Source organism: Callithrix jacchus, chromosome 1 (assembly GCF_049354715.1).
Source record: "Callithrix jacchus isolate 240 chromosome 1, calJac240_pri, whole genome shotgun sequence".
Lineage (NCBI taxonomy): Eukaryota > Metazoa > Chordata > Mammalia > Primates > Cebidae > Callithrix > Callithrix jacchus.
The window spans coordinates 199,994,266-200,010,113 of NC_133502.1; the positions used below are offsets into that span (position 1 = coordinate 199,994,266).

Here is a 15,848-nt window from a genome sequence, read left to right on the forward strand (position 1 = left end):
TATCGGAGGCACCTAGCTGGTACCTAGCCTGCAGGCACGATCAGTGACTGCACCTCTGAAGACCATTATCAACATCATCCAGAGGGCCCATGACATACCAGGCTGTCAAGGCCACCGCCAAGAAGGTCCACAGCTCCCATCTGCACTGAGGAGGTGGCCAGGGGTGGGCCGCTCACTGGGGGCCCGAGGTCCAGGTTGAGGAGGTCGCCCAGCAGGTCACCCTGGGCGGGGATGACATCTGGCTGCTCCCCAGGAGGTGCTCCGGCAGGGGCTGTCTCAGGGCTCTCTGTGCTCTCATTCCTGCCGGACACAGAAGGGAGAGGAGGTCAGTAGGGCGGAGGCATGAGGATGTCTCAGGAAGGTCAAAGAGACCCCAGCCTCCAGGCGCCTCCCCCAGCACAGGCACTGGGTCTCTTCACTGTCCCCAACAGTGCTGTCCACACAGCCCCCCTGCTTCCACATTCCCACAGCAGACCCATCTTTTAGGCCCTCCATGAGGATGAGTGAAGGGAGAGGGCCACCTGCTTCCCTTAGCCCATGCTAAGGAGAAAACTGGATGCCAGCGCCCTAGAACGGTGCTGCCAGCCCACACCAACCACCTGGGAGCAGCAGAGGAGGTGCAGACAGGGTGCTGGAATGAGACGGAACTGGTCTGAGTCCCAGCTCTGCTGGCTGTGGGGTCCTGGACCAGTCACTCAAGCTCTCCTTGTCTATTGTTCCCATCTGCTGAATGGGGACATTTGCTCTCAGAGCTGTCATTAGGATGGAATGAGGCCATCTAGCAAATACCTCATGTACAATAAACATCTGCTAAAAGGTGGTCAGTTTTCCTCAGACCCAGGCCTTGCCGGGGGACAGCACACCAGGCCCAAGCGCCTGTGCTGCTGAACTGGGGAAGCAGGTTCGAGGCTCAGGCCCATGACTGGCCACTCTCACTCACGAGGCAGTGCGGGGTGGCAGGGTCTTGTGCACGACGCCCCGGCCCCCCTCCACAAAGGCACTGGGAGGCTTATGGTAGACGGAGGCCAGCGTGCCAATGTAGCAGATGAGCTCGTCCAGCAGTGTGGGCTCGATGAGGTCTGTCTCTTCAGAGATGAGTGGCTTCTCTGCCAACACCACCTCCTTGGCTGCCACCGGGTCCGTGGAGAGCAGGCGCCAGTAGATGTAGCCACGGTCCCGCAGGTCTGGATTATCTGAGTCCTTGTGGGCGTGAGGAGAAGCCCATGAAATTCAGAGCAGAGCAGCCAAGTGAGGAGGAGGAGGAGACCTTTCTGCAGCCCCATGATCCACGTGGGGCACGGGGCTGGCCAGTGTGGACAGCCGTTCTGAGTGCTCCCACGAGCCTGCCCCTACACTGCCTACAGGGCCGTGTGCCGGTCCCGGCCCATTCCCCATGGTGCTCTCCTCCAGCCTGGCTACTCCTGTCTCTACTCCCAACTGCCCTCTGTGGCCTGCCCTTCCTGCCCCCTATGCACACCCTCCGGTTTCCACGGGCCCTCTTTCTCCTCTCTCTGGTTTGTCTCAGCTTCACTACTTGACCTCACTGAACTTTAATTTGTGTTCTAAGCTCCCTGAAGTCAGGGAGCTTGGGTTACTTTGGGGCTGGCAGCCAGTCCCACCTTCAAGATATCAGTCTTAGGAATGGGCCTGACTTCCAGGTCTACTTGCTGGGACAAAAGCTCCCCTGCTTCAGTGAGGGCTGTGCTGGCCATGGCGGGGAGGCTGGAGCATCTACCTGCGTGGCCAAACTGAGGACCTGCTGCACCAGCTCCTGTGTTTCTGTTGGCTTCTTCAGGAAGAGTTTCACGATGGCGGTCAGCAGCTGCAGCTGGACCTGAGGGAGGGAACAGTGGTGACGAGGGGGACGTGCGGGCTTCACACGGGGCTAGCGGGAAACCAAAAAGGCTTGAAGAGGAAAAGGGCGTTCAAAGTCCCTGGAAGCCAAGCACAGCAATTCTAGGTTTGGGGTTGTCACAGCACACAGACAAAGGGCCGCCATGGGTGTTGTTGGTGCCGCTGACCAGCCAGACCTCAGCATCACCCACTCAGAAAGGAGCTGAGCAATGGACTATCTGGCAAACCCAAGCAGGCTGGGGGCTGTCACCCAGCCCTAGGGTTCTAGAAACCTGTCGGAGCTCTAGACGCTACAGCACTATGAGAGGCTCACATGTGTGGCTGGTATGCTTCTTATCAGGGCCATCTGTCCACAAGTGGTGACAGTACCATGGAGGCCCAGAGAGACTGCCATCAGGGAGCCGTGCTTCTGTCAGAGGGTGTGAACTATTCCTAGTGGCCTTCCACCAGCCCCTGCCACACACCTGGACATCCCTGAAGCTGGCCTCATCCTGGCCAACACCTCCTTGCTCTTCAGATCTCATGCCAACCCTACCTCCAGACCCCCCACGCTTTTGCAGCCTCTTCCACCTCTCGTAGCACCACCAGTTGCTGGCTGTCCTGTGCAGTGAGCTCCCTGTGGGCTGGAGTGAGGTCTGGCTGGCTTACTGCTGTGTCACTAGTTACTGCTCGATTTAGTACCTGCTGTATAGTAGGCACTTCAGAAATACTTGCTGACTGAAGAAATATCTATACGAGAACAAGTCTCTACACATAATCCCTCCTTAGTCGTGGCCTCATTTTCGCCAGTCCTAGGACAAGAGGGCAGCCTGATGCTCCTGGGATCAGGGGCAGTGCAGGAACCCACAGGCTGTGCAAGGGACAGGTCTGCGGCAGGAGGGCAGGAGTGGCGGTGCAGGAAGCCCAGCAGCAGCCGTGCTGGCGGCATCTCCGGGACCTGCCTAGCAGGAGGGCACTTGTGCAGGGAAGGCTGAAAGTGGCAGGTGGAATGTAGGACATGTGGCCCTCCAATTCTGGGATGAAGCAGAGTCTTTGCAATTTGGTTACACGTTGGCCAACAGCAGTAGGCTGGCTGCTTCCAAGGCAGGAGGCAGCCCAGCATCTGGCTTCTAGACTCTAGCCCCTGCCTGGGCAGCCAATGGGAAGCCATTCATCCCCATCTGTAACAGAGAGGTGTGGCCTACTTCAGGGATTCTTGTGAGCTTTAAAAACAGCTTGCTCGGAGCTGGAGTCAGATCGTACCTAATTTGAACTCCAGTTCTATCACTTCCCAGCTGGGTGACCCTGGGCAAGTCATTTAGCTTCTCTGAGTCAGTTTCCTAATCTATAAAACAGGCATTACACCTCACAGGGTTAATGTGGAGTTGATGAGACCACAAATGTGAAGCAGCATTATGTATTCTGCTCACTATGAAACCAGTGTCATTATCATAGTCATTATCACCACTACTACCATCACACAGGGACTCTTTTTTTTTTTTTTAGACGAGTTTCACTCGTTACCCAGGCTGGAATGCAATGGCGCGATCTCGACTCACTGCAACCTCTGCCTCCTGGGTTCAAGCAATTCTCCTGCCTCAGCCTCCCGAGTCGCTGGGACTACAGGTACACACCACCATGCCCAGCTAATTTTTGTATTTTTAGTAGAGACGGGGTTTCACCTTGTTGACCAGGATGGTCTTGATCTCTTGACCTCATGATCCACCCACCTCGGCCTCCCAAAGTGCTGGGATTATAGGCATGAGCAACCGTGCCCGGCTACACAGGGACTCTTGAAAAAGTTCTTCCCAACCCAGTCAGCTGGATGCCTGGAATTTTCCTCACTGTCAGATCTGGGGTGGTTCTGGTCAGGTATGCCTCAGGCTGTATTGCCAGAGGGTGGTCTGGCCAGGTGCCCAGGGCCCTGCTCAACAATCCATTCAAGTTCCCCTCAACTCAAGCCATTAGCCTGCATATTTAAGGCAGACTTCCTGCAGTGATGTCATTACCCCAGCCATTCAGACAGGGTACAGCAGGACAGGACCAGACGCAGGCTGGGCTGATATACTACCCTGGCCAAGACTTTTTTTTTAGGCCGAGTATCTCTCTCCCGCCCAAACTGGAGCGCAGCTGGGTAATCTCAGCTCACTGCAACCTCTGCCTCCTGGGTTCAAGTGATTTTCCTGCCTCAGCCTCCTGAGCAGCTAGGATTACAGGCACACAGCACCATACCCAGCTAATGTTTGTATTTTTAGTAGAGATGGGTTTTCAACATGTTGGCCAGGCTGGTCTCAAACTCCTGACCTCCAGTGATCTGCCCACCTCAGCCTCCCAAAGTGCTGGGATTGCAGGCGTGAGCCACTGTGGCCAGCTGCTGACCAAGACTTTCTATGTCTGCTGTCCATGGCTAGAGAGGCCTAGGAGCCAAGGATGAAGAGGTTCAATGAGGCAATCTAAAATGAGTTCCTTAATTGCAAAGCCTGGCACAGTGGTGCACGCCTATAGTCCTAGTTATTCAGAATCCCTTGAACCCAGGAGTTCAAGGCTAGCCTGGGCAACATAGTAAGACTCCACCTCTAAAAAAACAAAAAAACTCCAGATCGTCAAGCACTAAACAAGCATTCTTTTTTTTTCTTTTTGAGATGGAGTTTTGCTCTTGTTACCCAGCCTGCACCCAGGCTGGAGTGCAATGGCGCGATCTTGGCTCACCACAACCTCCGCCTCCTGGGTTCAGGCAATTCTCCTGCCTCAGCCTCCTGAGTAGCTGGGATTACAGGCACGTGCCACCATGTCCAGCTGATTTTTTGTATTTTTGGTAGAGATGGGGTTTCACCATGTTGACCAGGATGGTCTCGATCTCTTGACCTCATGATCCACCCGCCTCGGCCTCCCAAAGTGCTGGGATTACAGGCTTGAGCCACCGTGCCCAGCACAAGTATTCTTTTTTTGTGAGACAAGCTCTGTTGCTCAGGCTGGAGTACAGTGGTGTGATCTTGGTTCACTGCAGCCTCAACCTCCCAAGCTCAAATGATCCTCCCTGCTAGGTCTCCAAGTAGCTGGGACTAAAGGTGTGTGCTATCACACCTAGCTAATTTTAATAGAGATGAGGTATCACTATGGGGCCCAGGTTGGTCTTCAACTCCTGGACTCAAAGGTACCTTTTGCCTCGGCCTCCCAAAATGCTGGGGTTACAGGCGTGACTGCTGTACCCAGCTAACAAGGTTTTTTTTTTGAGATGGAGTCTCGCTCTGTTGCCCAGGCTGGAGTGCAGTGGTGCCATCTTGGCTCACTGCAATCTCCACCTCCCCAGTTCAAGCGATTCTCCTACCTCAGCCATCTGAGTAGCTAGGATTACAGGTACATGCCACCACACCTGGCTAATTTTTGTGTTTTTAGTAGAGGCAAGGTTTCATCATGTTAGTTAGGCTAGTCTTGAACTCCTGACCTCAAAGTGATCCACTCACCTCAGTCTCCCAAAGTGCTGGGATTACAGATGTGAGCCACCGCTCCTGGCCCTAGTAAGTATTATTAAAAGAGCTTTGAACTGTGTCGTGAACCAAAGACGCAAAGTGAACAGGCTACTGAATTACATCACATCCCCACAGCTATCATTTACTGAGTGTTGGAGTGGGCATTTTACACACAATGTCCAACAGTCTTTGCAATCACTCTGTACTAAAGACAAGGAAACGGGTTTGGTAAGTTCAAGTAACTGTGTTCCAGGTCACACAACAGGGAGGAGCCTGGATCTCAAACTTCAGAGCTCTGTTTCTGTTCACAGCACCAGACTCCTGGCTTACCCCTCCCTGTCCAGCTTCTCTCACCCTGGCTTTTCAGCAGGCTTCGCTGCAAAAGACTGACCTACTACAGGGGCAGAAGCACACCCCTACAGCAGCAGTTCCCAACCTTTGTGGCACCAGGGACCAGTTTTGTGGAAGACATTTCCACAGATGGGAGATGGGGATTGGGGGGATGGTTTGGGGATGAAACTGCTCCACCTCAATCATCAGGCATTAGATTATCATAGGAAGGCACAACCTAGATCCCTCCCATGTGCAGTTCACAATAGGGTATGCGCTCCTATGAGAATCTAATGCCACTGCTGATCTGATGGGAGGCGGAGCTGAGGCGGTAATGCTTGCTTGCCTGCCACTCACTTCCCACTGTGCAGCCCAGTTCCTTACAGGCCATGGTACTGGGTACCGGTCCGTGGCCGAGGGGTTGGGGATTCCTGCCCTATAGGACATCCTCACAGTGATCCCAGGCAGGACTTGACTGCAGGGGCAAAACCCAGCACAGGCAGGCTTTGCTTCTGAGACAGAGAGAAGAGGCTGGTGTTGCAAGCAAAGGCAGTCTGGAGGCAGGTGGCAGTGGGGGTTGCCGGTGGGAATTAGCACTGTGATTCTGAGATGGACATCTGTTGTTTTTGCTCACCCAGCATCTATTCTGTCTTCTGGGAACAGAAACACTGGCTCCCCTTCAGAGCCTCGCCCTCCTTTCTGTCCCTTTCAGTCCACACAGACTGGGATCGGTGCCTGAGAGACCTCGCCAACCAGAGTCACAGTGCCTGGCTCACGATAATGCAAATAGGTCCTGGGACTTTTGCGGGAACTACTGAGGGGAGGGGAAAAAATCTGTCCATGGGAATTATTGTGTTGTAAGGACATAGCCTGGGACTGTTGACTCCTTACAGCTCCCACTCTTGGAAGTCTACCCACAGTAGAAGATAGCCCAGTGCCACCAGCTGAGCACCCTCAGCCAGGAGCACCAGAAGGGAGCATGCTACCGGCACTTGCCAGCTACCAGAACCAGTGTGTCCCCTTTAGGCCTGGACTAGTTTGCTTTTGAAACCAATTTGGCCCAAACCAATACTACCATGAATGAGTGTTTATTATGGGCTGGGCATGCGTTAAGGACATTATACAAAGCATCCTAATTTAACTTTCATAGCAAGAGGATTAGGGCAGGTCTAATGATTTCATTTCACAAATGAAGAAACTGAGGCTCAGAGGAGGGGTATGGACTCTGGGATCTCTCATACTAAATCCCGCACTCAGATCTGCTGGGTTACACTGCCCCAGTTTGGCAGCAAACACTTCTGAGCTCTCAAACAGACTAACAGACTGTTCCCAGTTAACTGAGAAAAGGGAATACAAATGACAAGCAGACACTCAACCTCATTCATAACAGAAATGCAAACAGAACTACAGTGAGGTACCCCTGTTAGCTATCAGGCTGGCATAAACGAAGCAGAGGTAGGAGAGGGCAATGACACAGGTTACGCACAGCAGACTGTTTAAATGAGCACAAGACTGGACAAATAAACATCCACCAGGAGAGGCTGGTTAAATAAAGCATAAATGAATGAGAGCAGGGTCTGTGGATGTGTTTGTAACAGAAAAAGGCAAGGTCCTGAACAGTCTGAATTTGTTTAAAAATAAATGAGAGGGCAATGTAGATACAGTTGATTCTCACTACTTGAGCAGTCCATGTGTGTGAATCTGCCTACTTGCTAAAATTCACTTGTAGCCCCCAAATCAATACTTGTGGCGCCTTTGCAGTCATTTGCAGATATGTGCACAGCCATGAAAGCTTTGAGTTGCCTGACACACACATTCACAGCTGAGGTCAGATAAGGCAACACTTTGCCTTCGTGTTCCAGCTCTCATCCTTAAACAAGCATCCTTCCCACCACCTATTTGGTGCCATGTTTTTCCTATTTTTGAGCTTTTTATTGACTGCTTTGTTAAAATGCTCCCAATATACTGCTGAAGTGCTTGCCTACTGTCCCCAAGTACAGAAGGCTGTGATGTGCCTCAGAGAAAACACGTGTGCTTGATCAGCTTCACTCAGGCATGAATTACAGTATTGATGGCCATGAGTTCAATGTCAATGAATTGAAAATATATATAACTCATGTGTGTTTAAACAGAAACACACATTTAAAAAGGTTATTAACTGATCAGTTGACAAAATCATTGTGTCTAGATGCTCACAGAAACCACACTCCGTATTTCTCCCAGGAGCTGTGGTTCAGTACTTGCTAATCAGTGTTTGCCATGACTATGGAACAGAAGCACCAAGAGAATCAGTTGTATGTATGTATGGATGAATAGATGAATGGATGTTAGCTCTGTGTGTGTGCGTGTGTGTGTGTGTGTTGTAGGAAGGGAGGGTGCATGTGTGTCTGTCATATGCTTTTGTATCTTTGCAATTTTAAACCAAGTCAATGTTATTTCCTATTGAAATATGAATATGAAATTAAAACCTAACCAAGAACTTTTGCCTGCCTTCCATGCACATCCCCACAGACTGTCTCGTGTCCCTGACTTGAGTGTACTGCAGTGAGGAGGAAAAGGGGTGGTGCCCATCGCCCGCACTGCACTCATCTGTCTGTCTGTGCTGTTGATGACGTATTAGGAAGGTACAGTTTCATGGCAGTATGGGCCACAGCGGGGCTGAGCTGCCAGTCATGACTCACACCCTGGCTGGCTTGCTGGCTCACCTGGGTGCTCTCGTCATGGAAGCCCTCGAGGAAGCTCTCCAGCAGCTCATCTGCATTGTCAATCCGCTCCGCGTACTCGCCCACAATCCAGATCATGGCAGCCCGGGCCTCAGGCTCATCCAGCGAGTCCAGGTTCTCACACAGCGTAGCAATCACACTCTCATACCTTGGAGACCAGAGCACAGCCCGTATGTGAGCCCCGAAGAACAGCCAACCCGGAGAAGCCAGGCAGGGGGCAGGGGGCAGGAGGAAAGGGGAACTACCTCATAAGACCCCAAGGTGGTGGGTAAAGGAGACCTGAGTTTCATTTGCCATATATTAGCACTTTTTTGGCCTGAGGAGCAGAGGACAGTCAGTGTGGGTGAAGTAAGAAAAAACAAAGTGTTTCTTTTGAGAATGCTGCTTGTGGCAGAGAAGTAAGGAAGTGCGCCCCACCATCCCCGTCCCTCAGGCAGAGGCAGATGCTCTCCCTGGGAGGGTAGGCACGTACTTGTTAGGGTACTTGCGGAAGATGTCCTTGATGACCACGATGGCCTCCTGGACCACGTAGTTGACCTTGGTCTGGATGAGGTCAAGCAGCGTGCTCACACAGCGCTCCGCAGATTGCTGCATGGGAAGAGGAGAATGTGGGCCAGGTCCCCGCACCCCATTTCCAGTAGAGCCTCTGATGACCATGCCTTGGCTGAGGGCTCCAAGTCACTCCTCTAGCACCTTCCTCATCATAACGGGAAAACAGGAAAACCCTCTCCCCAGGAAATGGGAGAACCAGTACCAAATCACGGCCCTAGGATGGCAGGGACATAGGAAATGAAACTGAGGAGAAGCCAGAGGCAGAGCTTCTGAGAGCAAGGTGACTACCTGCAGTCCAGCCCCACCTCTCTTTTCACTTGTTTCAGAAAGGGGACTCCTGTGACCAAAACACTCACAGAACCTCTGATTGGTTCTGCCTTTATTTTCACATGCTGCTCTCATGGCCTGCTATGAGGGAGATTTCTCAAGATGGCATGACAGGCTCCAAGGCGAGCACGCCTCAAGGGCATAGGCGGGGGCTGACCAGCTATCCCAGGACCCTCTAGTCACCAGTGGACCCATTTAAGGAGAATCTGGCTTAGTGGTCAAGGAATATCTCCACAGACAGAGAAAGGAAGGGGATAAAATGCCAGGACACTGGGATGCTTGGACACAGAGGCATGTGGGCAGCTGAATGATGACAGTATTTGCCAAAAAATGTTCAACAGGCAGGGCCGTTGCTCAGAGCTCTATGAAGTGAATGCTAAGTCTACCAAGGCCACCACCAGCTTGTGGCTGCCCCAGCATCTTAGCAAACGCTACAGGAAAACCCTGATTATGATGGGTTCATTTGATCTGCAGTAACTCAAAGGCCTAAAGGATACTAGAGAGTGAGAAGGAACCTCACCAGATCTGCACCATGCTAGCCATGGGGGCAGCAGTGGTAAGCCTCAGGCCTTTCCAGACCACAAGCAAGCTGGTAGATTCTGCTTGAATCAGACTGGTTTCCTGGTTTCAGCTCCCTTTCCCTTCTCCAGCCAAGGACAGAGTCCCAGGCCCTCACCTCCACCTTGATGGCACAGCGGCCAATGGCACGCACAGCCTTCCGTACAAAGTCCACATCCACTTCTGTTGCATACTCTTTCAGCTCCGCCAACACCTGTGGCCCAAACAGAAAAGATGGGGTTGGGTGGGGGGACCTGATAGGGCAATCCACTGGAACACTCCTGGGCAGTGAATATACACAGACTCCCTAGGAGAATGGGATTCTGCCTCCTGCTCCAAGTGGAAGGCCCAAGGGAGGGAGAGAGCTGGCAGGTGCCTGAAAACGAAAGCAGGGCTGGACAACCTTATTATGGGTTGATGTAGCTAACATATCCAATACCACTTTGTAAGGGATGACAGGTGATAACAGGGAGAAACTTTTTTTTTCTTTGAGACGAAGTTTTCCTCTTGTTGCCCAGGCTGGAGTGCAATGGTGGGATCTCGGCTCACCGCAACCTCCATCTCCTAGGTTTCAACTTATTCTCCTGCCTCAGCCTCCCAAGTAGCTGGGATTACAGGCATGCACCACCATGCCCAGCTAATTTTGTACTTTTAGTAGAGACAAGCCTTCTCCATGTTGGTCAGGCTGGTCTCAAACTCCTAACCTCAGGAGATCCGCCAGCCTCGGCCTCTTGAAGTGCTGGGATTACAGGAGTGAGCCACCATGCCTGGCCGAGAAACACTCTTTAGTATCAAAAACATCAGTTCTTTTACCTGCTTATGGAGTCCCATGTCCCATGCTAAACTCTTCGTAAGATAAACTGTTCATAGTGAGACTGGTCAGCTGGCCCAGAGCCCACAGTTTGGTGGTGGTGGAACTGTCTCACACCAAGCCCATGCCCTAATCAGCACATGCTGCTAACCTGGGCGATGTTGGCCTGGGAGGCCAGGCGGATCATGATGTCCAGCTTCTCCAGTTTCACATAGATAGGGTCATTGTACTTCACGAAGAACACCTTCATCTCATGCTTCAAGATCTCAGGCCTGGAGGTGGGGCAGGACGCCCGGAGAGCAAAAAACAAGCCATAAGCCCCGTAAGAAAACCCCCTCCACATTTGCTGGGACATTTCTGGCATCTGAGGTGGAGCCTGATGTTTGTGAAAGCAGAGTCACTGCCATGGCTCCAGGGCAGAGGGCCCACCAACCGGCCTGAGTGAGGCTCTGACTTGCCCCCGTGTACCTGAGCACAGTGAGAGACTCCAGAGGCAGCAGGTCCCACGGGACAGGCTTGGGCATCAGACACATCTCAGTCCCAGTCCCGGCCTGTGACCTCAGGCCTGTTTCCTCACCCATGAAATGACAATGACACTGGACAGAAACACATTACCACTGCAGGTCTGGGACTGCTAGCCTCAGAAGGCCTGGCATGTGGCAACTTGGATTTTGGAAGTGTTCTCACCATTCCCTGAATGATAAAGGTATTTAACTGTGCCTAGACCATTATACAAAGAATATAGTTTATGCTGGACACGTGCTTCCCTCCTGTGAGTCTGGACTTTGGGTAGGTGCCCCCAATAATAAGCTTGGGTACCAAGTCTCAAATAGGCTTCTCTGGGCAGAAACATTGAACACATGATGCCACATTTTGCTGGGGGAGAAGTGTGCTCTGTGTGACTCCCCATGGCAAGGAGCAGGTACAAGGAGGCCTCTCAGAATCCTCCAGACTCCACCTGTGTCCTTCTCCCCTATGACCCAGCCAGGCAGCCCTGCTCCGCTGCTGATAGATCTTTGCTGTGGGTATAGCTAGATGCTCAGTCCTGGCTGGGCATGGTGGCTTGCACCTGTCATCCCGGCATCTTGGGAGACTGAGGCAGGAGGATCGCTTGAGCCAAGGAGTTCAAGACCTGCCTGGGCAACATAGCAAGACTGTGTCTCAAAAAGAAAAAATATATTTAAAAACATGTGCTGAGTTCTGTGAGTACTGCTAGTGAATCTTGAGCACAAGGGTGGTCTTGGGACCCCAACATGGACACAGACCTCATCGACCTGCTATGAGAGTGAGATGCGAAGCATCTAGCATGATCGATGCCTGCCTCAGAGAAGCATCACTAGGCAGGAGCTGTCACGAGCTGAGCCCTTTCACATGTGTCATTGTTCCTCCCTCAAAGGCTGCATCCTTCTGCCTTCCACCAGTATCACCCACCACATTTTTCCTGGACAAGGAAACTTCAGAGAGAATGAGAGGCTGGCACTGGGTCACATGGCCAATGTCAGTAAGGACGGCAGTGGGACAAGAATCACCTGCCTCTGACTCCTACTCATATGCCTTTCCAGAACAGAAAGGAGGAAGGAAAAGGTATGAGGACAGACAGTGAGGAAGGGGAAAGACAGGACAGAGAGAAAGGAGGAAACAGTACTCTGTGCTGCTGTGCACTGCGGAGAGGTCCTGGTCAAGCAAGGAGCCTTTGTTGTGCCCCACGGGAGAGGCAAGACCCCAAGGTGGGTAGCAGGAATATGATTTCTGCAATTAGGACTTGGCAAAAGCTGCCCAGCCACATGTCAAGACCAGAGCAGGGCATGTCTGAGTGACACACACAACTTCTTAAGAGATTTACCATGTTAAATATAGCACAGGAAACCCTGCACACTGATCTGCTCTACTAGTCACTACACCGCATTAAATTCGTGCCCCAAGGGCACTGGCGTATAAAGACCAACGCTGCAATCGGGAAGCCCTAGTTTCATCCCTTGGTTTAGGAACTCAGAAGGCTTTCCCGTATTTACCTCCCTAATATCCCAATTCGACCAGTATCTCTAGGTCCCCCAGAGAGTACTAAGACCCAGAATGATGTTACGACCAGGAGGATGTACTATCTTCTAAGAGAAAATGACTAATGAGGCCCCAGTTCTCTGTGTAGCCCCACTCCCAGCCACAGGGCCTGCTGTAACATACAAATCATCAATAGTTGCTACAGTGAAGTCCCCACTGCTGACTGAGCCATGTGACCAAGAGCTGCGAGGAGAACTCAAGGTCAATCCCACTCCCCAGAGCTGCAGGGCTCCGCCACTCAGAGCCACTTCAGAGGAAGAAGGGGATCATGCCATGAACCCCTCAGACCTAGCACCACTCAGTGGTTTTTCTGCTCTCGCCTACCCTCCACTACCAGACTGTGTGCCCGGGGTGCAGCGGCTCACTGCTGCAGCCATTCTCACGGGAGGAGGGATGTGGGCGGCACAGCATTTGGAGTGAGTCCGATGCACCCCTCCCCCAGGCCTCGAGGCTGATGCAAAGTCCAACAGTTCCTCAAATTCTTGCAGTCCTCCAACCTCAGAATTTGACTAGAGCTATAGACCCTGTCCCCAGAAATGCACAGATACACGAAATCTGACGGCCCATTTCAGGACAGCTCTGTGGACTGTGAACCCAATGTCTAGTTTAAGTACCAAGCTAGTCTTTACACAGCCTGCTTCCTGGTTAGGTTAAGCCAGGGCTTCTCAACCTCAGCACTGCTGACATCGCAGGCTGGACAGTAACTGTGAAGGGCTATTCCGCGCACTGTAGGATGCTGAGCAGCACTCCTAGCCTCTGCCACTAGAAACCAGTAGCATGCCCTCCCAGCTGTGAAAACCAAAGTATCTCCAGACACCAGCAAATGTTCCTCAGGGGGCAAAGTTGCCCCTTTGGTTAAGCTAATCTGGGTTAAGCTATTTGAGACTTCCTGCATGGTGACAGGTCAGTTTCCTTTGAGAGCCCCCATTCCCAGCAGAAGAGGCTCCCCAAGGGGTATGAATGGCACTTGTGTGTAGTGACCTCAGTACCTTTTCTGCACAATGAGATTGATGTTGCGCAGAGCCACGTACTGCAGCTCTGGCTCAGCTGACAGCAGTGTGACCAGGGGTGGGGCCAGCTTCTTGAGAAGTGTGCCATAGTAGTCTAGGTCCTTGGACAACATCTCCATGAACTTCATCAGTACCTTCACAGCAGAGAGTACCACAGCAGAGTTGGCGTGGGAGAGCCTGGGTGTGACCCGCTCACAGATGCTGGGGTCCGTCCATTCCAATGGGGCAAACAGGAAAGACAAAGGGAAACATCCTGGTTTTAGTTCTCAAACTAGCATGTCCAGGCCAGGCACAGCAGTTCATGCCTGTAATCCTAGCACTTTGGGAAGCTGAGACAGGTGGATCACTTGAGGTCAGAAGTTCGAGATCAGCATGGGCAGCATGGTGAAACTCTGTCTTTACCAAAACATATACAAATTAGACAGGCATGGTGGCGAGCACCTGTAGTCTCAGCTATTCGGTAGGCTGACACACGAGAATTGCTTGAACCCAGGAGGTGGAGACTGCAGTGAGCCGAGATCACGCCACTGCACTCCAGCCTGGGCAACAGAGACCCTGTCTCAAAAAAAACAAGCATGTCCAGCCTGAGCAAAATCGTGAGACCCTTCTCTACTAAAAGTAATTTTACACCCTACCTGGGTATGGTGGTACATGCCTGTGGTCCCAGCTACTCGGGAGGCAGAGGCAAGATTGCTTTGAGGAGTTTGAGGCTGCAGTGAGCTACGATTGTGCCACTGCACTCCAGCCTGAGTGACAGAGTGAGACTATGTCTCAAACAAGCAAGCAAGCAAACATGTTTTTTGTAGGAGAAAGATCTAAATCTTGGTTCTGTTACCAGCTAACTAACCCCTAGCAGGTTCAATTCACTCTAGGCCTCAGTTTCCTCACCTATAGAATCAAGATAATGATGCCTACTTCACAGGATTGCTAGGGGCTTAATGAGATAATACACGTAAAGAACAAGGCTGGGCAAAGGCTGCAGTGGATGGATTGCTTGAGCCCAGGAGTTTGAAACCAGCCTGGGCAACATGGTGAAATCCTGTCTCTATGAAAAATATAAAATTAGCTGGGCATGTTGGCACACATCTGTAGTCCTAGCTACTTGGGAGAATTGACTGAGCCCAGGAGGTTGAGGCTGCAGCTCCAGCCTGGGGGACAGAGACCCTGCCTCAAAAAAAAAGAAAAAAAGAATAAGCACAGTACTGGCATGTAGTACACACTGTACAGATGCCAATCCCCACTTCGTTCCCTTTACCTCTCTAAGCTGGAGCGCCCTCATCTGGAAAATAGGGGATGATGAGAGTTGCATTAAAGACTGTAATGTATGGAAAGCACCCGGCAAAGCCCCAGGCACCCAGTGAGAATTCAGTGAGCAGTAGCTCTGGTGCTACCCATCTCTTGAACTCAACGGAGGTGCCCTGGACTTCTGTGAGCTCCCAGGCCCCACAGCAGGCACTGAGCTGACTGCCCCAGGCAACTCTCCTGCCTATCTGGCTCTGGAGAGGTGGGAAGCAAGCAGGCTTCCCTTTAGGTGTGTCTGATAGTGGGCTGTGGGGCAAGGCCCTAGAAAGGGGCCCACTAAGGCCTGAGGACCAGTGCCTGGTTGGATCCCCTGAGGACCAGGGACCTCAGGCTGGGCTGGCAAGCAAGGGGCAGCCTGCTCACCTCTGGGCCTCACGGTCATCCTTGGGAGTGTAGTTGGCCAGGCAGTCCAGGATGAAGATCTGGCCCCACTCTGTGCACTCATTCAGGGCTGTCAGCAGCTTGTTGATGGACTGTGGGTTCAGATCGAGCAGATTGCTGCTGGGGTGAGACTCCGCGATTTCTGAGAGCGCTGCTACTGCATTGGCCACCACCTGGTTGAGAGGGTGAAAGGGGCAGATGCTGGGGTGCTGTTCACAGGCCAGGGGGCAGTGGGGCTGATGATGCTGGCTAGTCAGGGGTCAAATATCCTGAAAGAAATATGACCTGATAGGCAGGCTCTGGAGCTGCAATGAGACCCACTCCAAGCATTCACCCTGCTGACTCCTCTGCAACCTGGCACAAAAACAAGTGTGCCTGCCATTTAGAAAAACAAGAAAGACCTAGCTCCAAGTGCCTAGCCATAGAAAGCATTCCCAGCTTCCTAACACAGCACCCCTGTGTATCAGCAATAGCAGCTCACTTCAATGCTTGT

At 52.1% G+C, this 15,848-nt stretch overlaps 1 protein-coding gene across 28 annotated transcripts in view; it reads right to left on the bottom strand.

Moving 5' to 3' along the window:
* The window catches only part of AP1B1 (adaptor related protein complex 1 subunit beta 1), a 113,123-nt gene that overhangs the window by 12,780 nt on the left and 84,495 nt on the right, over positions 1–15,848 (bottom strand). For all 28 annotated transcript variants that reach the window (XR_013522123.1, XR_013522115.1, XR_013522122.1 and 25 more), the window contains 9 exons: positions 15,338–15,528; positions 13,652–13,873; positions 10,756–10,876; positions 9,912–10,007; positions 8,829–8,944; positions 8,339–8,504; positions 1,736–1,834; positions 941–1,200; positions 99–300 (listed from right to left, as the gene is read on the bottom strand). Coding sequence is in view for 19 of the 28 variants with exons in the window: in XM_078337331.1 (XP_078193457.1) it covers positions 99–300; positions 941–1,200; positions 1,736–1,834; positions 8,339–8,504; positions 8,829–8,944; positions 9,912–10,007; positions 10,756–10,876; positions 13,652–13,873; positions 15,338–15,528 (1,473 nt within the window). In the remaining 9 variants the exon portion in view is untranslated. The remainder of the gene's footprint in view (positions 1–98; positions 301–940; positions 1,201–1,735; positions 1,835–8,338; positions 8,505–8,828; positions 8,945–9,911; positions 10,008–10,755; positions 10,877–13,651; positions 13,874–15,337; positions 15,529–15,848) is intronic.